The sequence below is a fragment of the Aythya marila genome, assembly GCF_965140915.1.
Source record: "Aythya marila genome assembly, chromosome: 2".
Lineage (NCBI taxonomy): Eukaryota > Metazoa > Chordata > Aves > Anseriformes > Anatidae > Aythya > Aythya marila.
The window spans coordinates 144045717-144069959 of NC_139043.1; the positions used below are offsets into that span (position 1 = coordinate 144045717).

At 39.9% G+C, this 24243-nt stretch overlaps 1 protein-coding gene across 2 annotated transcripts in view; it reads right to left on the minus strand.

The window, feature by feature from the left end:
* Positions 1-24243, minus strand: part of MRPL13 (mitochondrial ribosomal protein L13) — a gene marked incomplete at its 3' end in the record, with an annotated part of 34038 nt that overhangs the window by 1012 nt on the left and 8783 nt on the right. Inside the window, exons 5-6 of one of the 2 annotated variants that reach the window (XM_082753152.1) lie at positions 15914-16000; positions 15462-15583 (exon numbers count right to left, since the gene is read on the minus strand). In XM_082753152.1, the coding sequence (XP_082609278.1) occupies positions 15462-15583; positions 15914-16000 (209 nt within the window). Of the gene's footprint in view, positions 1-15457; positions 15584-15913; positions 16001-24243 lie in introns of those variants that run through there. The other variant, XM_082753153.1, reaches the window with a different exon arrangement.

Sequence of the window (24243 nt, forward strand, 5' to 3'; positions counted from 1 at the left end):
TCCCTACACCTCACAGATCCTGGAGAAAAGCTGGGGCTCTGCCCTAACCCAGTAGCTTCCAACAGAGACCGGTGCAGGCTGATGGCCTCTGACGTGCCCTGGATGCACTCCGCGGGTGCACAGCACCAAGGAGCTGCTCGTCGCAGCACACACACAGCCTGCAGCGATACAATCTGCTGTAATACGGCAGCCGTGTGCTCTCGGCTCTTCGGATCGCTTCTCTCGGACACAAATTAAAAAAGGCAGATATGAACGGTGCCTCGCTGGAGCTATAAGAGATGCAATAGCAAGCTCTGTAGACATGTAATGGGATACTGCATTGGTGGCTTCTCTGTGAAGTTGAATGAAAACAAAGTCTGGACTACAGGAGAAACTGCCATCTGCATCAGGGATCCAAACTAACTTGACACTGGTAATAAATTTTATTACTAATTTTGTTGATCGATGCAAATTAAAACCAGATAGCAATGGAATTTGGGAGCTCCTTCTGGAGACAGAGTTCAGACTGCCACAGAGAAGCCATACAAAAATCTCCTAATACTTAGTGAGTCATTAAAATCCTGCGCTGCAGATGTGGTATTCTTCAAACAACTGAATGATAGAATATCCTGAGTTGGAAGGGACCTACAGGGATCATCGAATCCAGCTCCTGGCTCCACACAGGACTACCTACGAAATTAAACCACACGTCTGAGAGCATTGTCCGAAGGCTTCTTGAACTCCAGCAGGCTCAGTGCTGTGACCACTGCCCTGGGGAGCCTGTCCCAGTGCCCGACCACCTCTGGGTGCAGAACCTTTCCCTAATCCCCAGCCTGACCCTCCCCTGTCCCAGCTCCATGCCGTTCCCTCAGGTCCTGTCGCTGTCCTCAGAGAGCAGAGCTCAGCGCCTGCCCCTCCGCTCCCCTCGTGAGGGAGCTGCAGGCCGCCATGAGGCCTCCCCTCGGCCTCCTGCATTCCAGTACCCTCTGCTGCTCCTCACAGGCCATTCCCTCTGGTCCTTTCACCATCTTTGGTGTCCTACTTTGGAGGCATACTAGTATTTTTTTTTATCCTTCTGTGGAAGCCCTTTGGAGCCCCAAAATACACATGCTACGATACTACACATTCACAGGCCGCAACAACACTGAGCACACAGGGACAAGCACTCCTGTCAGCTGGCTAGCAATGCCGTGTTTAACGCACCCCACAGAACCATTCAGGTTGGAGAGGGCCTTCAAGACCACCAAGTCCAACCATCGCCCAACCTGAGTCCACCACTAAACACGTCCCGATGTCTCTCAGGTACCTCCAGAGACGACAACTCCACAACCTCCCCAGGCAGCCCGCTGCAACGCTTGGCCACCCTCTCCATGAAGAAATTCTTCCCAATATCTGATCAAAACCCCTCCCACTATTTCAAGTGCCTCACAGGAAATCTGACGATTATATGAATTTTAAAGTGAAAAAAAATACAACAACTTTGCAGTATGAAAACCACCTTGTCTTTAAAGAATCATAAAATGTCCCTATCTCCTAGAATCCTGGATGTCTGTCCACGAAAATACTCCACCTTTCGTTAATCCCTGCATGCCAGAATATACATTTCACTACATAACACACATGTTAGCAGTCTATTAGGAGAGGGGGATTTTGAAAAATTCTCAGCAGTGACTTAAAAGTTTTATCACCGCATCCACCCTAGACAGGTGAGCCAATGCTGAAGGATTTTAGAGATCCTGCATGGTAAAGACATCATTGTCTTGCAGCTCATATTTATTACTCTGATTTAGAGTCCTCCTATTTATAATTTTTCTTTGACTGGCACATCTAAAGCTTTAATCTGGAGTTACACTGGAGTGCTGCAGAGCTAGGGATCTCACAGTACTTTTTTTTCTGGGGTGAAAATCCTTTTTCTCTTGCTCGCAATCTGTATTTCAACCCTAATGCTTGCCTTAAAGTTAAACGCAGAGAACACTGGCCTCAGTTTGCAGCCTTACAAAGTTAATGAAGCTTAAAGGCTGAATTCTCTACACTGAAACACTTGTGTGAACAAATATAAGAGTTTTTAAAGCCTTTTCTAACGTCACAGTAGGCTTTTATGCCAACTGGTACTTGGCATTTGGAGGCCACAATCTCTGTGTTTAGAGTCCTTGGCACTAGGAGAGCTAAGCCCTGAAAAACACCGCGTTTGGTAGAAGTGTTATAAATACTGTCAAAGGAAGAATATGAACCCACAAAAACCTTGTCCACTCCGAGAGAATTATGAACCACTTGTGATAAACAACGGGTAACTGCTCATTGATAAAGTGCATAAATCTATGCAAGTGTTGTTCTTGGACGGTCGTACTCTCGTGCTTCCTCAGCAAAGCACTGAAGTCATGCATCTGGGACAAAGGAAATGGCATCTCCTTGAAGACATGGCTTGGAAATTCACCCATACTCCAGCCTTCACTTGTAGCATTCTTGGAAAAAATTGCTTGCTGTACATTGAGAGCAGACTCCAAAGAAAGGGGGATAACCGGAGGGAGTGTGTCTGGAGTAGCATCTCTGAAATCAATGCTGAAAGGCAAAGTATTATGGGTTCACTGAAAATATGCAACAGTAGGCTGTGCGTTGGATGCCTGCCCGTGAAACATCAAAAAGATCTGTCCCACTAACATCTTATACTGCACATAAACATCCAGACAGGCCAAAAAATTCTGGGCAAAATAGCAAATAACGTCCAATAATGCCATGCATCTCAGCGCTTCCCACACAAATACTTTACAGGTTAGAAAATGAAAACCTGTCCCCGAGGTCTGATTACAGATCTTAAATCTCTTATACTACCCAATCATTTTTCCATTCTCACAGCTAACAGAAGAGAAATACAGTTGATGTAAAACTCTGACTATCCAGTCACTGAGCCTTATAAAATAGGTAAACCTGTCTATTTGTGTAATTCAAAGGCTCACATTTTGCTACAGAAAACAGAAGGTTCCCAGGGGTCCCCACTGTAACAGCACTTGCTTCTTCCCAAAACTCTTCAGAGTTGAGGTAAGCCACATAAACCTTATCTTTTCATATGCATGTCAGCCCTACGCTCTTGAACATTGAAGAAATCAAATATACCAAGAAAGGTTTCCCATTTACAAGGAAACTGCTCTGTTCTGTAACCCACTTCAAGTCATAACTCAAGCAAAATCATAGATCACAAGTTAAGGTTTTCATGAGGAGCACTCAGTCTGGTTCAGTCTATTTTATAATCTGATTTCTCTTACACACACATATATACCACACGTCGTTGTAAACCAACAGTCTACGAAGCTTCTCAACCTCAATAAGTCAATTTTTAGAGTCTTGCGTTCACCTTTATTTTGAAAAAGACTTATTATTCCTATCTTTTAAGCAATGATAGGTGTTAATGATAATAGCTTCAGCAAGAGTTAATCCATTCTACAATATTCAGAGACAGTGCAATATCAAGAGTCTTTTTCCATGAATTAAAAAAAAATATCTGAAAATAAGTCTAATTGTTTACCAAAATAATCCAAATGTCTCCTTAAAACATTAAAATGAAAGCTACATGCACCTACAATTTGTGTCTTTTCAGCCTCCACCATAACTCTTGCATTAGAGAAGCTCCGTCACTGACAGCAGGATGCGGCTGTTGTATATGCTACATAAATCATCTAAGTTAAAAAAAAAAAAAAAAAAAAAAAAAGGCACAATGCCACATCACGTTTCTCTAATTCATCCACTAGACTGTGGCCTTGTAACACTGCAAATTCATGGTTCTGTAGGAAGCAGACTAAAACTTAGGTTGAATTAAGAATTTAAATTATTTAACCCTAGATTATATAAGGATTTAATTATTTAAACTTTCAGAAATAACATGTCATATATAAGGGATTCTGAAGACACCTTATACATCAAGGTTATTTCTAGTGATAAGAAACAATAGAACAATTAGAAAAACCTCACAAGCCCAAAACTGACTTATTGTCTCTCAAAAGGTGAGTTGGAAGGGGTAATTCAGATGTGCAAATGCTTCAGATACCATTCACCTACATACATAGCTTTAGTCTGGTCTGCCCTAATACAGTAAGAATTGCTTTTCAGACAAAAACCTAACTGTGTGAAATCTGCCTGGACACCGAAGAGAGAATTCTCACTGGCAAGCTTTAGCCTAAGGAGGTGAGCCGCTTCAAGTCATCTCGAAAGTCAGTGAAGAGAGGCAGGACCCATTTCTTTTTCCCAAAGGGAGCTTAAACTACCTGTGCTAAAGCAATACTGGATTTTGGTGACCATACCGTGGAAGAGCAACCTAAGTGCTTCCCTAAGAACTCCAATGTAGGCCTGTCCATGGGCTGCACAAAACGAGGCTAGCGTTATCGAGGCCAGTTCCTTGGTGTTCTTTATACCACTGCTGCACAAGCAGAATGGGAAGGCAGAAGTAATGGATGATACTTAACAACAGCCTTTTTGCCCGAAGAAATGCCCATGAAGCTGTAAGCCCAGGCTCTTAATATGGCAAGCTAACCAGCAGTACAAAGAAACCTGTTTGCTGCAACTCTGATGAGATCCCTCCTCCCCCCCCCCAACAACAACAAAAATTCAATATTCTTCAACAAGACATGGTATTTTTCTTGTCAAAAGGGACAAAACAAAGACCCTTTCCAAAAGTGAAATGTGTTCAACTTCCAACTCCTGTAGCGAACATTTATTTCCATCGAGCCCGAGCAGACTGGTCACACAGTTCCATCTTTATTAAATCCTTGTCAGCACATTCCAGGGAAGAGGTTTCCCTTTGCCTAGCAATGTTTTGAGGAGCTAAAACATCCTCAGAAAAAATAAAGGGGGTGGGGGGAATGCGCGTTGTTGCTCTGTTTGTGAAAGCCAGATCTAAGTACTCACCGGTCTGTGTAATACTGGATCTGTCTCGATTCCAAAAATATACAGGCAGCCAACTTAATAGCCCAAAATCTAGCTGAAAACTTTGTAAGGCCGTCCTCACAGCAGACAGATGAAAAATAGCATTACTCGCCTTAGAGAAATAAGGTTAAGGCTCTGCTGTAATACACAGTGTTACCTGCTTTATACGTAAACTGGTTATTTTATAATCCTTTACAGTATTTCGATTTTCAGAAAATTAAAAAAAAAAATCTCAATTTTTAATAATTTAGAATACTTCTTCAAAATTATGTATTTCAACCCAAATTATTATGTTTCTTTGAGCTTTTAAATGCATTGATAACACTTCGTAATAGATGACGCTTTTCCTTTTGGGAGAAAATGTAGTTAACCTGCCTGCTATTTCAACCACATGCCAATGATAAAATATCTTCTGACAACAGAAGATTTTTTTTTCAATCTCAAAAAAAAAAAAAAAAAGGATGCTTACCTCTCCATAAACAATCTCAATTCCAAAATAGTTCTATGTTGTATTTCAAAAAAGTTTTACAAAGCCAAATTTCACAGAGTCTTTACAGTCATTCATGCAATTGCAAGCATGTATTTGTGATTCCTAATTAGTATTTTCAAGGCAGCCTCTGCTAAGGAATAAGGTTGTCAATACTGCAGGAGTGTCCTGCCAATACCTGCTCTTGACTCAGCAACAACGCACACCTGGCTGGGAAGCTTTGAAGATCTCAAATTGCATTTTTCTCTTCACCTGCAGGCGATTATCTCAACACTGGGGAACGTGACCCAGAGAGACAGTGCTCCCTGTGCTTTCCTGCAACCTCGCCAACAAGAAGGATGACTGTTCAGAAAGGACTGAACCTCGCACCAGCCCTGTAAAAGGTCAGTGCCTCACAGCCAACTAATGCTGCATGCTAATAAACTGTCACTAAGATGAAAGCAGTGGTGTGAAAGCAGAGGTTGAAAAGGTTAGTTGTAGGTTTGAATTTTGGTAAGGCTCCACTGCTTCTACGAATGAGAAAAAGCACTCCAGGTGTCTTGAAAAACAACGTAAAAACTAATAACCATCCTGTACTGAAGTACCTTCATCTCTTCCACTTACAGTCTATGCAATGCTCAGTATTACTTATAACTTGAAAAATCCCATGTCTGGTAGGATTCCCCATTTATACCAATTGTCTACCAAAAAATAAAGAATCAGTTGTAACTCAAAGTTATCAAAATGCGGTAAGATTTACTGTTGCCAGAGGATTATGGGTCTCTAGCTTCTATGATAGGTTTTTCCACTGGCTTGTTTCCTTTCTCTCTCTTTTTATTTGTTGTTACTAAAATCTATCTGCTTTCTGCAAAGAAGTGGAAAGCTCCCCAGCCAGCTAAGCGTGCTACCCCTCAGAACAGCTGCAGTTTTACAGCAGCTCTGCACCATTTTCCTATACAGATGACAAGAACTGTAAGAACAGGGATAAAATCTCTCCAAACTTGCGTGTTTTACAGTTTTTCAACCAAAGAAATGTAGTTTAAATAGTGTTGAAGGTAACCAAAAGTGGCTCATACACACAGGGTCTAAGAGTTTATAAGCACAGTGTTTTCTAACAGCTTAGGGGAAGACCAATTAGTGAAAGGATCTGGTGGGTAGATCACCCCACTTAGTGTCTAGTCTTCAGCCAGCCTTTGATCCACTCACTCAGACAGCAGACACCTGTGAAGTCCTTCTCTGTATTTAGGGAATCAGTCCCAGGAACGTGGCATTAGTGCTAGCTGACGACGGGCAGCTGCACACCCTAGAGAATTTCTGCCTTACCTCTCGTGTCCCTTAATAATGGCAATTCTGCACAGGTGTTTCTTTAGCTTCCTCTGGTGCTAAAAGGCTACAATTAATTTGGTTTTGAATACAATTGCTACACAGTAAACACAGAAGAAAACTTGTGGTCTATCTGGCATACTTCTAAAGATTATTTTGCAAATATAATTATAAAATTTTCAGTATCTTAAGATTCTTTTTTTTTTTTTTTTTTTATAGACAACCTTAAAGGACAGACCTCAACACAGAGCCAAAATTTACTCAAAAACAAGAGGAATATGTAGTTTTCAGGTACGCTTAGCAAGTTGTGCCAAAGTAAATAGCTATAAGGTAAATGCATAACTGCTGAAGGGAATTTCTGCACACATTTCATCTGTTTGACTAATCACAGTAGTAAATCAAACCCCACGGATTAGATGTGGCTTTCATTCTCTCAAAATAAATTATGTAGTTACACTCAAACATCAACTGAGTGTGCAGCTGGGGGGGAGTGGAATTGTTTGCCTGCTCAAGATGTACCTACCAGCCCAGAGTTGCTCTATGCCTCTGGTAAAATAATCAGGGAAACCACCAATGGTATTTGAACTATCATTACATTTCCAATAGGCACTTTGACCTATTCTGAACTCTGAACTTCATGCTCTGTTTGGGGTCAAAATAACCTTTTCCATATTGGTGTAGTCCTCCCGCAGACTATGAGCTGAGTTAATAAGCATTTTTACAAATATAGCTTATTTTACTTAGAGATCTGGTAATAAGCTACCATAACAGAGGCTGCATTTAAAAACAAAGTAAAGGTGGCTTTTTTGGTACTGTAACATCACCTACAGTGACTAACTCCTCCGTGTGTATACAAAGCTTTAGATAAATCTTTTGTGCTCCTCAACTTCAGCTCAGGATTTTTCTATGTAGAACTTGCATTTGTTTTGATTTTTAAGAGGTCTACGTAAATCGAGTTATTTGACCCAATGTTAATATGTACTTAGGTAATCTTAGTGAGATGAGGAATGGTTTAATTAAAATTAAAAATAAGCTGCTTACAATCCCAGTTTCCCTAAAAACAAATTAAGCAGAACTGAACGAAGCTACCTAAGTGCCACTGATCCCAGATTTTGACCTGGATGATAGGAATTCTGTTTGCAAGATGATATGAATTCAATCCATGCAATGTACATGTAAACTTCATCTTAGCAAGATGATGCTTTTTGCAAGTGGGAGTGTTTTCTTTAAAAATATATTCTGCTATAAACTGTAGGGCTGTAGAAGGAACAGCACTGTACACTTGGCTTTGTCCAGAGAATTACGTTATTCTTCAAATAAACAGAGAAGTGGGTAAAGGAACGGTGAAATGCTTTCCAGACTTTCTGTCACCACCAGAAGCGAAAAAAGCAAATACATTTAGACATCTATAAAAGAGTAATTAAAAAAATTCTAATTCCATTTTCATCTGGGCAAGTAGTTCAACAGTATCATATACAGCTGTTCTCATACTGCTTGTCAAATTTCCATTAATTTAGTTTCTCCTTTTTTTTTTTTCTTTCATATATGAGATCAACAGATTTCAGGGGAAAGGGGAAAGCAGCTTTAGCATTTTCTTTCTGAAAGCCTCTTCAGGCAGCTGAAGTGAAACTTCAGTCACTCACTTATTAAATCTTTTACATTCAGCTCTACTTCTAGCTACAATGTAAACTGCTCTCAGGTAAAGGGTAAGAGAATCAGTAGTATCAGCTATTTTATACATGCTAGAGAAAAGCCAGTAATTAATTTTAACAGGCTGAACACTCTAAATATGGATTTGTCAGATTTGTAGGATGATTACGCTACTGACCCTTCTCAATCAGTATTGAGTTGCCTCCTGCAGTTAAAACCTATTGTAAAAGGGAGCAATTTTCTTCTTAAGTATCCAAGTGTGTGGCTTTTTGTCCATGGGAATTTAGATTCAGCTCTGGTAGCCTGAAATATGAGATATGGTTACCTTCAGCCTTCTGCTAAGCAACATGAAATTGTGGGATATTTTTATGCCCTTACTATAAAAAAAAAGTTACCAGTGATAATTCTCAAATTTTAATGGGGTTAATGATTTACAGCTAGTTACTGGAATTCCTACCGAGAACCAAAAAAGCCACAGAAAATGAACTTCCAGAGGGATTCCTCCAAGAGTACATTGGAACAGGACTGGGCTATATTGGCAGGAGGGCTTTTTCCTCATCTATCCAGTTTGTGTTTTTAGGAAAAACTAAGCCTGGCTCAGCTCAAGTCTTTCACAGAAGTTTGTGTTGGCCATCGCAGCTCTGATCACTGATACTTGCCAACCCTGCTCTTTGAGAGATGGGCACTCAATCCGAAGGGGCAGTACTTGTTCCTGTTACACAAACACCCAAGGTGAGAAGAAAAGCATGAGCACGGGAGGCACTGCATACACCAACCACAGGCACGGCAGTTTGGACGAACTATGAAAATAGCTGGAAGAACACATTTATATACCGGAGAGGGTCCTTACAAAAGTAGCTCAAGACCTCACCATCTTTGGTGGAGGTCTTCACTGAGCTTCTTCAGATACTTGGAGTAACAACCCCCCCATTCTTTTTCATATACCGTACCTTATATTTATTTCACCGTAGAACAAAAAATATTTTACAGATATTAAATTAATTTAAATAAATTAATTATTGGTATTAAACGCAAGTTACGAAGTGTGTGACACAGTCCACCACTGGAGATACTCCAACTATCATTTGTGTATCTAAAATAATGAAATTAACAGACAAAAAACTTCATGAAGTAAAACTGCAAGCACTGTATGACTTTCATAACATCATTTCAGCCACATAGCCAGGATATCTCAGGCTTCCTTTCCAGATCTTATTACCCATATAATATCTTAGATGTAGAGACTACAAATAGAAACTTTGACCAGATATTGTACAATTGGGCGAACCATATAACTATTGTTGCAGTTACTTTGTAAGACAGCAAACAGAAGGGGCAACTGTGGCTGAGAAGATTTCTTAATGTGAGAGCCTTTCTGTCTACCAATGCCTACAAAGCTACTCACTAGAAACATCAGCAGTAGACTTCAGGTTCCTAGGGTTGGCAAGGCTGGCTTTGAGGAAGACAAAGCCAGGGAAGAACTGCAGAAGGGAGTTATGACCATGATATCATTGGCACAGAACATGTAACAGGGTTCTCAGAGACATCCACCATTCCTAGGTGTCCCAACATGCTCGTGTTTCATCATCTAGAAACATTTCTTCCCCAGAACATGGCATTTTTCTGTTTCCAAAGGCACGGAGTGCTGCTAATGAATGAACAGGAACCTGTGTGCCATGCCACACGGATCAGCATATGGGTGACAGTGTCAGAACTGGGACTGTGCCCAGCCCACACTGCTCTGCTGAAACGAATTTATGGCTTCACATCAGGCTCTGCAACCCCCTACCTAGAAGGGGGCCAGGAATCAGGCAAGTTACTCAAACATAAACATTAAGAAGGTGTTTGGTTTTCTTAAACCAAGTTTCAGAGTTTACAATACCTCAAGTTTTAAAAATGTCAAAAGCCTGCAAGGACTTCTTTTCCAGAAAGACAAGTGAGAGGCTGTCTGGCCCGGAGCGAGGTCCACGGAGAGCTCCTATAAAGCCTGGCAGGAGAACAGGCACTCACTATGCACACCAGCAACAGCCTGAGAGCTCTCCTGGAAGTCAGCATGCTCTGCTTCCTCAAGGGAAACTCTTAGGAGTGTATCCATCTAGCTAGAACAACACAGAGGTCTTCTATGTATTTGGTAACATTTTTGTCCGAGTGATTTTAAAAGGCTTCTTCAAAACTAAATTTCCTGCCTTTAGAAGTTTACTGTCTGAAAACATATCTACGCAGTCAGCTAAACAATTTTTAGATGGCATTTAACGGGAAAATTTACACATAAATCTGATATATTCCTGCCTTTAGAAGACAGGTATGAAACGTAACTGTTTGTTTAGTCATACACGATTGGTGAATTTTGTGATGGTTTCTGTTTGAAGCCCATTAAAAACCATCTGATCTGAAACCTCAAACACCCTTGCAATAATGGTTCATTCACAGTAAGAACCTGTGGAAAAAAACCTCAGACTTGGTCAAAGGAACTGTTTTTTGATCTTTCTCCCCTTTAAATCTGCCTGGAAAGACACAGTTTCACTTCCCCGCACCTACAAGGTTTTTCACCACTGTTATTTCAGACCTCTCTGCATCAAAGATCTAAGAGGGCAGCTCTGCACCATTTGGGAAGCCGACTGGTTCAGGTTAAGGCTAAAAGGAAAGAATGCTCAAATAAAATCCCTCTCACTGGAAATATTCAGAAATTCCCTGTTTTCACAGAGCAGAAGCCAGCCTGCTGTCCCATCATGAACTGTGTGGCACTGGAAGGAGGAGCGATGGGAAGACTGTCCCCTCCGAAAAACACAAACTGTTGGCTAAGTTTCCACACTGAGACCTCTGCTTTCCTTAAAAACCATTGCTCCATGGCTCAACTTGGATATTGTATATTTGTCTACAGCATCAGTCTCCAATTACAGAAAAATACCCTTTAAAAACCATCCGTAGCAAGACATTTTAATCAAAACGCAGGTAGAAAGTCGATTGAAACCGTGAGTAACACTGAGCATGTTCTCCTCACACTCAGAACGAAAATTATTTACGTACCACTTCAGATTAAATAGAAAAAGGCTTCTTTCTTCCTAATGCTAGCAACTTCTTCCCATGCACTGAATTTGTATTTGTTTCCCATTATCTGTCTTATGACTTTTATATTCAGTAAGGTACATTTTTGGGGAATAAGTTTTAACACAAAACGTTAAACATTAGTTTTCTTGTCATAATTGTACTTTCCTTTATGTCCCTAAATACTTTTTATCTAGCTATGGTTTTAATTTGGTCTTTTCCACTGAAGGATACAGCTATTTTTAAAGGGATAGTATCAACTAAATCTTTTTCTTCTAGGAAAAAAAAAGAGAAGGCATGACACAAAGAATCTCCCTCTCCTTATTTTTTAATCACTTTTCATTCTCTTGAACCTCTGTCTTTTGTCAAACAGTGGCCAGTGGCTGGGTCAGAACTTCATGAAGGATAGAAACAAAAATCACTTAAGGCAGAGAGACTTATTAAAACCATCTGAAAAAAAAAAGTACAGTTTTTATGAACCCTAGATATTCTGGTTAATCGTAAGTTCTGCTCTCACTGATTGGAAGCTACCAGTGAGCTCTGCAGAAGCTCACAGACCGAAGCACACAGCAGTAAATGTACAGCCCCTACATATCCCAAATGCAGTTCAAGTACAGGACACAGAGAACAAGGGAAGGCTATTTGTTCATCTTTGTGCTTTGTGCTCACACCCGTACTTGTAAGACTCTGTTAGAGAGTAACAAATGAAAAGCTGAATAGGCCTAACACTCCTGTTAATCCATACTTTGGGTTTTTTAAACACAGATTATTAAAATATTACTCTACTATGTGTGTCTGTATAATTCATAAAAGATAGAGAACCATATAACAACTTGCATCGGAAGGGACCACAAGTCCCCCCCTCAAATCAGGACTAACTTCAGCATCATATCAGGTTGCTCAGAAGCTGCACAGCCAAGTTGTGAGCATCTCCAAGGCTGGAGATTCCCCATTCTCTCTGGGCAGCCGGTCATCTGGGAAATAATAAAATCACTCAGAACCTGAAGATAAAGTCAGTTTTGCAATCCAAGATACAGATGTGTTAGTGCAACGTTTGGGTTTTAAGTCCTGTCAGTGTTTGAGAACAGCTGTTTAAAAAACAAAAACAAAAACCAAACAAACCAATGTTCCCTTTTAAAACCCTTCTGAAACAATTTTGATGTTGTTCTTCAGTACACCACAAACTGCAGATTATCCCATTTATACAGCCTTATTCCATCTTAACTTCTCTTTTGTTTCTTGTACAAAGCTGCCTACAGTAACTTGTCCATTTTTTGACTCATTTAAAAAAAAAACACATTCTCTTTGCTATATTCCTCTAAAAAGCTGACACCATTAAAAACAAACAAGCATGTAAATACTTCTATCTTTGTTGCTTCTACAGTCTTTGAAAGGAATAAAGCGCACACGACTTCTTCCATGGGCTCCCACTGGCAAAGTTCAGAGCAGAGTTTCGTACAGCTGGGTATTTATACAGCCTTCCTTTTAGTGCCTTCACTGTAAAGCTGTCTATGCTAATATCCTCCAGCTGGCACTTTAACGAGAGAACAGTGACTGCTATGATTCACAGTAAGTCCCCCTTTACAGACTTCTGTGTTTTACTTACCAAATCAGAAAGTTATTTCACCAAATTTGCTCAATCCTCTTATTTCACAACGAGAGTCGGATCCCACTGCACTGTCAGTGCTGCAGAATGACCGTGATACTTCTATTCCCTCAGTCAGGAAGAAAAACATGATTGTTTTTCTCATTAGTCCAGATTGGAAACTCTGCCCAATATCAAAGTGAGCTGGAGGTTAAATTTGAGCTCATCTGTTTGACACCAGTATCCGACATCTATTATGGGCTGGTTGCAGGCCAGGACAAGAAGCCAGAATTGCAGCAGTGGCAACACCGATGCACCCTGAGGCTAGTGGAGAGATGGGAGATAACCACTTCCATTCTTCATCTCTCTGCTTGGACTTAGCAGTTCCTTAGAGCAGAAAAGAAGGTATGAGGAACACAAAAGCCACACAGGGCAAAGGAACAGCAGCAGGGTTAGCTATGTCCTCTTGCCTTTTGAACAGGCCCTAGCTAGTGCAGCTGGCTGAAGGGGAACCCAGTGCTCTGACACACTCTTGTTCCAGAGCTCTTTGTTTCCCCTCTAGGTCCTCCTATTCCCTGGTTCTTCTCACCACAAATACCCACTGAAGTCACCCATTCATCCCACAGAAGCAGCACTATGATCACACTTGAAAAACTTCAAACCTGAGGCAGTTGGAGGGCTTCTGTGGCACCAGCACTGCCCGACCTCCGTAACTGGCATGGAGGAAAAGACTTTTACAGAGAGCACTTCCCCAAAACTGATCAGGATGAGACTGCAGAGCAAAGAAATGGGGGGAGAGGGAAGCCTCCTCAACGCTGACATGAAATTATTAGGAGACTTAATTTGACAGGAATTACTAAACTAGAAGGCATCAGGTTCTCAGCCACATACAGCTATAAATCAACTCAATAAGGGTGGCCCAGCGCTGAGAAGATGAACTCATGCAGATTACAGCAGTGTGTGGGAACAAAGAAAAGCATTTCCAACGCTCTGGTAGCGTGTTTTCTCTGATGGAAGGGACACTCCCAATTAGCTAGTTCAATTTAAGTGCCAAATTCTTATTCACTGCTAAGTTATCATGTAATTATCTGTGTCAGCCTAAGTACTAAAGACAGTTCCATGAGAGTACAGTACACCACACCGCGCGAGCAGTTCCTCAGCTGTACTCTAACGCAGTGCAGAATTCTGCTCATTTGAGCAGAGTTGGAATTTCTTCAGGGTGAATCCAATGAGATCTCACAGGAACCATGAGATAGATCTCTGTGTTTTCAACTGCATCCAGTCGTTGTAATAAAACCAATACAGCAATGTGCATGCTGACATAATTGGAAAGAAAATCAAGATCAGTCTACCTATGTCCACCCAGAAGAGGTCTTAAAGCATTACTGGACTTCATCCCATTACAGCAGAGGCTGCAATACCGAGGAGCCTCAGTCTGAACTGATGCACAGGCTTTATTTCAGCATCTTCTGGAACCAGGAGCCTAATTACAATGTTTTGTTTGTTTATTTTAATTACATTTTTGAAAGTATTACCCAGGAAAAGTACCACAAGATGTAACTAATTTCCAAAATCATCTTCAGCTGTCAATGTCCTTCCTTAAAAGACTTAAGCCAACCCACATTAAGCAAACACTATCACAAATGAATGCCTAGAGACCTGCAGACCACACTTACTTTAGGTGTCTTCCATATAACAGTTGGCAGATGTTTAAGCTTTCCTTACCAAAAATCCTATCAAGTTCTACATGCTGAAAACAAGCAGAAGAGCACAAGTCGGCCCTGCTTGTTTGGAAGACAACTCTAGTCCATTTGCTTCATTCCCACTCTCTGGCTTTGACATTTAAAGGAAGCCCAGTATTAGGGCTCTCAGAATGACCACAAGAAAAAGATCACACTAGTACCAAGCAGAAAATGTCCCAGCTATAATGCATTATTTTCATTATTTTCAGGTTGACTCATACGGTGGTATAAAACAAACCACAAATACTCAATATGCCACGCAACTACTGTGGAACTGGTTTTGTGCACTGAAAATAAATTATTTATCAAAATAAACATGTGGTATGATCCCTGCCAAAGACCCACTCTCCAAGGTTTAGTTCAGCAGAATTCTTTCCTTTCCTCTAGAGAAAATCTGAAAATTCTTTAATAGATTTTTTTTAATTAAAATGAATCACTCCCTCACAGTGTTTCCTTTGGCTATGACTACCAGTTGACAACTCAAGTAGGATAACTGAGTAAGCATTTACTCAACTATATTTTCATGAAGATCAGAAAAGCTTTACTTAAAATAATTTTTTTAGATTTTAAAAAAGGCAAGAAATATGAAAAAATTGGCACCGCCCCCCAGTATGAACATTCTTTGCTTGACTGATTTCCTCCCACCAAAAAAACGTGGCATGAAGAAAAAAAAAAATCCTTTTTTGTTACTCAATGTAAGAGCCAACACAGATTTTTAAAACGGATGCTTGGACTGAATAAATACTAAGATACTTACGGAGTCCAAACCCTTGGAAAGGCAGCGATTTCTTCTGGTGTATATTCATCTAACCTCCTGGGGACCGCACGTGGTTGAGGAATCTCTTGGAGAAGATTCTTCTCTATATGTTCTGGGATAACCTGTGGTGAGCAAGAACAGTCTTAGCTGCCTGATAGTTTAGAAAACACCTTGCTCCTTCCCAAATCCAGACCAAAATTTATCAACCCTATTGCATTCTTCATGTCACATGAAGCCTAAACACATAAAACTATCTCATGCGTGTCTTAGATCTCACAGTTTTGTGTCATAAAGAAAAGAGCATCAACATATACAAGTATTTGTAGATACATAAATAAAAAGCGGCTTGATTTTTCTTAATTTACCTTATGAATAAAGTTTTGCTGTTGATAATGATCCCTCTTTACCTCCAAAGGAAAAAGGAATGAAAATGTAACTGTGTGACTACTTACGTCTTCTGGGAACAGGTGCAACCTCTGCATCATAGTTCTTCTCTGGAGGTTTTTTGGAAGCATTCTATAAACAGCTAGCTTGACGATCTGAGGAAAGAGAACATGGTAACAAAAAAAATCAGACCACCTACAAATAACATGAAAAAGGCAAGCTGTGTTGCCCATTCTGCTAGTTTCTCAACCTCTTTTCAGTCAACTTCTTCCACGCTGAGAAACTCTGGCACTACATTAAGAAAGCATTACAGGCTTACTGTTTTGGAAGAAGGAACACTTACTCTCAGTTGTAAAAACTCTTACTCTAACAGTCACATTGAAAATTTCTGCTTCGAAATTAGAGCTGTATTTTGCATTGTGGGTGACTGCACATAATCGTGCAACTTGAAAAGAATTAAGAGGCTTCTATTAACTCCTTATTTTAGTATTGGATTATACATTTATATAAAAATCTGTCCTGGTTTTATCTGAGATTGAGTTAATTTTCTTCCAAGTAGCTGGTATGGTGCTGTATTTTGGATTCAAGATGAGAACAATGCTATAGCACGCTGCTGTTTCAGTTGTTGCAGAGCAGTGCTCACCCGGGGCCAAGGACTTCCTAGCTCCTCGTGCTGCCCTGCCAGCGAGGGGCTGGGGATGCCACAGGAGCTGGAGGGGACACAGCCAGGACAGCTGGCCCCAAATGCCCAAAGGGACATCCCACAGCACAGGGCATCGTGCTCAGCAGTGACAGCTGGGGGGACTGGTGGGGTGCCATCGTCTCACTGGGTATCAGTCAGTGGGTGGTGAGCAACTGCATTGTGCATCACTTACTTTGTATACTGCTTTATCATAATTCTTATTTTCCCTTCTTTTTCTGTCCTATTAATTTGCCTTCATCTCAATCCACAAGCTTTACTTCCCCCCCTCTCCCCTATCCCACAGTGGGGAAGGGGAGATGGAGCAAGCAGCTCCGTGGTGCTTAGCTGCCTGACAGGCTAAACCACACCACCATTGCTGAAAAAAAAAAAAAAAAAAAAAAAAAAGGAATTAGGCTCTAACAAATTTACCAAGTGGCCTCAGCATTTAGTTTAAACGCTGTTATTTGCTGTGTTAGACGTTTCTGTAAGAGATGATATAACAAGATGCAGCATCATGATCACGTTGTACATATGTATAATTTATTCCCGTGCTATTAGTTCCAGATGAACAAACCCACTTTTGAGCATCAGGAAAGAACAGAATTTGTGCATCTACACTAGATGATGCTTGTAGAAAAGTAACATAATTCTTTATGATTTCTCTTGGACTCCAATATAGATGGCTGTAATTTAAACACGAAACACAGTGTTTAGGACTCCAGCCAGAAGGGGAACATTTTTGTACATAAAACAAGGCACGCAAAGGTAGGAGACAGAAGGGGCTTTAGGAAGGGTAGCACGTCATTTAGGAGTAGACCAACATACAATTTTTCAAGCAGAAGTAAACCCACTCCACCTGTTTTGGATTCCAAAATTAGTGAACACTCAGTTTGGCCCCAATATTTTTTTCATTTTGCTATTTGTAGGTTGGGGACAGAGCTTAAGAGAAAAGAATGTTGTCTTAAGATCCTCACAAACATACACTATATGCCTTGACAAACTCTGAGGTCTCAACATCATGAAGATTTTTGGATGTTATGCTGCCAGTACCACAGATCTGTGGACAAGCAGAATGAACTGAGATAACAGAAGCAATACATCAGGTCAGGCAGGGTAATCTATAGTGTTGATACCTTCTCTAATAAAAACTAATAGCAACTATTAAAAAACAGAAGATGAAAGCTAATGTTTTAAGGATAGAACACAGTTTGTTGTCAACACATCATGTGCTGAGACAAAGGCAAGATAGAAAATAAACCTTCACTGCGTACTGAAATATGAGGTGAGACAGAGGAATGCTGCGAGAATACACATGGATATTAACAACAGCTCATTTTGAACTGCCCTTTTGCCATAGTAATTCTCATTTGGCTATATGAGAATTATTTGGCTAAAAAGAAAAAAAAAAAAAACACAAAAATCAGAAAGCAAAATTCAAAATATATTAGGTCTAAAACAATGGGTACAGAAGCTTCATGACATGTTGCCTAGCAGTAGGGATTTTTTTCTTTATCTAAAAATTACTTGAGATTGTGACAGAACCAGTGTTAGTTCATTAAATAACTATCTCCACATATCTGCAACTCACATATTGCACATTTGACCCTGTGCATGATTTCACTCCAGTAAAGAGACTTCAAAATACTTCATTGAACGTTATTAAATATTTAACTTCTTCAAGCAACCAATGTTTGTGCCAGATTTTTCATCTTCCTTGCAGCATGTGGCACAGACACCTGCTGGAACAAGTCACTGAACTAGACGAGCTGCTGGTCTACTCTGCTTGTAGACACACCTGCTTGGTAAATCTGATCCGATTGGTTTTCTGTTAAGAAACATTATAAACAGAATAATCCAGTTGTAACAAGGTGTCTACTAAAAAGTCACTCTGGAGAAGAATGACTGATTTTTTTTTTCCAAGTTAAACAACCAAGAAATATTTTTAATGTGTAGTCACTGCAGAACTGACAACCTCAGGGGACAACAGGCTAACATGGAAGTGTTTTCACTTTTTTTTCCACTGCTAAGCAGATGATACCAGCCTGCCTGATACCCAGCAGGAAACTGGACTTCCCTGCCATAGTCTCTCCCACTTCCCAACTTACATTTAACTGAGCTTAATTACTGTCAGAGGAAACAAACTTACAACTTATTAACTAGACATTGCAAAGAGCTTCCTTTTTTTTTTTTTTTTTTTTTTTTTAATTTCATCTTTTTATGGTAGTCTTTACCATCTGAGCCACTTGAAAATATTGCCATTTGTATGTTACATCAGTGAAAAGAACAAGAGAGGGACAATGTGGTGGTTTTACCCAGCTGGGCAGCAGAGCTCAACCACAACCACCCTCTCACTCCCCCTCCTCAAAGGGAAAGGGGGAGAAAATATGATGGAAAGGGCTCAGAGTTGAGAGAAGGACAGGGAGATCACTCAACTATTATCATCACAGGCAAAACAGGTTCAGTGCAGAGAGATTAAATAAACTTATTGCCTATTACTAACAGCCTAGAGCAGTGAGAAACTAAGAACAAACTAAAAACACCTTCCACCAAATTCACCCTCTTCCACCTCCTCCCCCCAAGCAGCACAGGGGAATGGGGAATGGGGGCTGCAGTCAGTCTCTGACGCCCTCACGGTCCCTCTCTGCCCCTGCTCCCCATGGGGTCCCTCCCACGGGATGCCATCCTTCCCGAACTGAGCCTGTGGGGGTTTTATACATCCCACCCTTAAAATCCAGTTGATTTCAGCGTAACTTCAAATTGGCAAAGAGGCCTCCTCACGGTTCTCACTACAACTTTGATGTTAGTTTAAAACTAATGCGTAAAGTTTTGCAGTTTATTCAGTTCTTTGTGGATTCCTGCTCCCTTCTCTCCCCACTCCTTTATCTTCAGCACTTGTAATGTGCAATATAGCATGTCTTCCTAAATATTCCCTCATACAGGCCACAACGCATTCTCCATCAGGTAAAGGCATCTGCCAGTTGGCAAATATCTTTATCCACCATCCAGCAGATGTATAACTCCTTAACAAACACCAGAGCTTTAAGATTTGGGGTTTAAAGTACTGGGATGCTGTCTGCCCGAACTTCTTTTGAATTACAAAATTTCTACTGGTTGTACTTCAAATTGTCTTCTTGAATATCACAATACTTTTTTTCCCTAAGTTGGATAATTTATATATATACACAGCACAGACATGCTTTTAATCACACACCACAATGTCACGTAATACTGTTTCCAATTTAAAGGGCTAATATAGCAGGAAAAGAATGTGGTGTCACCTCCAGTAAAGCACTTGCACTTTCAGTCTCTTTTTTACCATGCTCTTTAACATTGCATGAGTATGAAGAAATCAAAGAACACATTTATCTGAAACACTGAATGAGGCTCCAACATTCAATGTCTGTGTTAGGCTTTAGCTCCCAAGCAAACCGCAGACTATACCTGGTGGAGACCAACTTCTGGGGAAGATTCTTTGCCAGATAAAACATGCTTTAAAGAAGGAAATCAATAGAGCTAGCCTGCTCCTGGTCCTGAGAAGTACAAAATAATTGGCCAAAGTTCTAGAATAAAATCTGCCCCGACAACTGAAGTACAATAACCACCAGGAAGCATCTCTATATAGAACATGGAAAGGACAAGGCCACTCCAGAGAATGATACAGTGGGATTATTGACAGGCACTAGTGAAAAAAAACACTAGAACAATTTCAGGTATGAAGTTCTCTAGAGATACAGTTTGATGTTGTATCTTCCTCCTACCAGTTCTTTGTCTTCTGGTCTGTAAAGGATATTGTTCTTTTTCACTACATGTATTATAAAAGAATAAGGAAGAATAAGGAGAACTTCACCTAGCCACTTCTACAGAGTCACACGAGTAGTATGGCAAAAGTGATCGCCCTTAATACTGCCATAGGAATAATTGGGTCATAGGTGAACTGAACTTCCACTGCATGTCATCCTGTCTTCCACCTGCAGCACCTAAAAACATAGAAGTTTCATTTGTTCTTTAAATTAATATCTATACCTTACAAATTCATGTAAGAAATGGATTAAGATTTATTTTTTTAAACAAGGAAGTATTTATTTTTGAAGTCAAAGACCCACCCAGCTGTAAGTCTTACTTAGATGTTTTAAGATACTGGCTTCCATACAACAGCCCCCCTCTGTGCCAGACTAACTTCAAAGTCTGGATTAGTAAGCATATGCAAGTTTTGCTCTACTTAATTAAAAAATAAACATATTTATTTAGTGCAAGAAAACGCACTACGCAGTGTTTCAGTAACAGGCTTTATGTATGTACATACCATTGTATCCATGATGTTTTACTTTCCTCTATGGAAAGAAAACAGGCTTTCAAACAGCAGCAGCAAGATTTAAACATATTTTCTGTCCAAGTTTTTCTTCAGAACATTATTATGCAGATATAACGGCAAGCCTATACATGTTAGTGGTTGCTAAAGAGCACTCAAGAGGAGAATGGGAATGTTTTAAGCCCCTTCAGACCAGGGCCAGCAGCTGAACAAACCCAAACCCTGACACCCCCGGAGGCTTCCTCACAGCGTGCATCTGCAGAGCGACCCTGGCTTCATAATCTGCCTTAGCAGGTGCCACTCCTCCCGAGTAATTATTGCTCATTATTTCTTTGTCAGAGGCAACACAGCTTCTGAATGCTGCAGAGGTCAGTCCTCTCACCAAGTATTTGGTATTAGCCAAACGTGATCTTTCTTTTTTGAGGGAGTTTCTGGCGCAACTAAATAAGAAAAAAAAATAAAGCCAAGTTTTGATTATTTTTAAAACTTGAAATAGAATAAAAATTGGTTGGAAATTTTATCCTGACTGGACTATTAACCGGTTCTGCATATTAGAACTGTCAACATATTCTGCAGGCATTTTAACTAAAAATCTTATGATTTTTCCAGATATTTTTTCCCCAATATTTTGTTCCCTCTCATATCTGTGACAGTTAAAAAAAAAAAAAATACACATGATCTCTTAACTTCCCATACAACTACTTTGAAGCCTAATTTTGAAAATGTTGGTCTTGTACCTATTAGCATTTTCCCAGCTAAACAAAACTGCTTCAAGTTCTATTAAAAACAACAATGAAAACACAAAACGTCTATGCGTTCCAGACACCCGTGCCTCAAATAAAGGAGTTTAACTGTTTCCTTTATTTTTGAGACTCCTTGGAAGAGGAACACTAAACCTTTCAGACGAGATTTCAGCAGTCTACAATGGAAATGAATGCTGTACCTACCACGTATCCTAAAGGACTGGCAGTACCATACAGGTATTAACATTGTATTACTCTGATGAAGAGAGGGACTATTTTGTATGGCCACAAGCTGCTCTGCTGCACCTAGAGAACAAGTTTAATACCTTAGTCTACGGGTTGTCTCAGAATTGACACTGTATCTAAGAGAGAGAAAGAAAATGCTGAAACATGAAGCTGTTTTTTCTTTATTAAACACTTCCTGGAGCAGCCTGGCCAAGTCTAAGAGAGGAGGGCTCTTCTCTGGTATTCTCCAAAAGAGCAGACAACTGAAACCAGTGGAACTTTTATAGAAATTCACAGACATCCCCTTCCCCACACCTCCCAAAGGGATTCAAAGGTGTTAAAGGCAAAAATGTGCTAGAATATTTGCTTTTGATATCTTTTTGGCAAGAATTGTAACTTCTACCTTTCCATGAAAACAAAAGTTTCCAAATTGCTGAAAAAAATTGGCACAATCCACACAGAACTGAGTGGAACATCAACTACACAGACCTCTTTTTTTTTTTTCCTTTATTCTTTTCAACTTAAAAGTTGAGCAATTGGAGAAGGCAGCTCAGAGAGGCTGTCCTTGGAGGCTTCCAAGCCCAGTCTAGGTAAGCTCCCATCAGCCCTACCTGACCTGGAAGGCAATAGTGCAGCAGGTTGGACTAGGGATCTCCAGAGGTTCCCTCCATCCTATTTAAGAAACCAACATGTACACACACGTTCAAAATTCAGTAGAAATCCTTCTCAAGCACTAACTACCATGCATGAGGGGAAAAAAAAGTAAGGTCCAAAGTTAATGAGATAAATGCAATGAGGTCGAACTACATTAAGTGAGATTATCAGATGATCATCATGTTTGTCTTCCTCCTTATGAAAAAACAAGAATTGATCAAGGATGATTATTTAACAATACTGCCATAAACATGTCTATATTCCAACAACTTTACTTGAGATTTTCGTCCCCCCTGCAAATAAATTACATCATTTTGTATCAAATTATTCATTACAGCCATTTTAATTTGCTTCCAAGAATTTAATGGCTTAATTTTTGTAACGGCACTTTTTCCAAAATTAATGTTGACTCCTGTAATGAAGAGCCATCAGGATGAGCTAGCAGGAGATAACAGGACCAAGGGCAGAAAAGAAGTACTAGCCTCCAGGATGAAAACAATGCTTTAAAGTATGAAGACCAATTCCAAAAAAAAGATGTATTCAACTTCCTACAACCTATATAGTTCTACTGCCTCTCAGCAATTGAATCTAACACAATTTAAAAAAAAAAAGTTTGTTTTTTTAATTCAAAAAAGTAAAAACAATGTAGTTTATCTAAGTCTCCATGGTATTTTGAAGAACCAAATGATGCTTCAGCTAGACATTGGCCTTCTGCATGGTAATTATTTTTCAGTACTGAGTTATATAGATAGGTCTTTAAAAGGGAATGAGTGCAGTGATAGGACAAGGAGTAATGGCTTTAATCTAAAAGAGGGGAGATTTAGATTAGATGTTAGGAAGAAATTCCTCACTCAGAGGGTGGTGAGGCACTAACACAGGCTGCCCAGAGAAGCTGTGGATGCCCCATCCCTGGAGATGTTTAAGGCCAGGCTGGATGGGGCTTTGGGCAACCTGGTCTGGTGGGAGGTGTCCCTGCTCATGACAGGGGGCTGGAACTGGGTGGTCGTTAAGGTCTTTCCCTTCTATTTCCAAACTATTCCGTGATTCCCAAAATAAAACATGTTAATAAATCACTATCCTAATTTTCATCTTTATTTTATCCCAGTAGATTTCACACCAAAACAGTAAACAAATGTTTCTAGCCATAAAAACCTTTGGTAGTCAAAAACTGTGACCGCTGCATATATAGAACATATCCTGCCAAATTACTACCCACTACTTTTTAATAGGGACATTCAAGCACTTTGACAGAATTAAGGAGTTAATTGCTGAGAGCTATCCAGAATTGCTTTTTTATTTAAAAAGTTTCTCTTGCTAAATTAGACCAAGTCCTGAGCCACATCACCATTTGCCGAATCTCTGTCCAACATGTTTTAGTTATTGGCAATGCATTTAATCCTCCTCTGTTTCCACAGAAATTCATCTAGGAGTCTGGCAAGAAAAGAGATATTTCAGAACAAATGCCAGTAGGTAATTTATAGAACATCTAATTCTCAGGCCCTAACAAATTGTGTTACACTGCCTCCCAGTGCATAGCTTTTGTCTGAAGCTCAAATGGAAAAAGTTGGAGAACGTTTCAGACGTGGAACTACCCAAAGGAATTACAACTGTGTTAGAGCCGTTTCTTAAAAGCATTTAAGCACTTTGTAAAAATTCTAGGTAGAAAGTATTATTGAACTGCAAGATTTAATTATTTCACCATTTCGTTTTAAATAAATAAAATATATATTAAAAAAAAAAAGTAGATAAATTCTTAGAGCAGACTTTTTTTTTTTAAATTAAAGT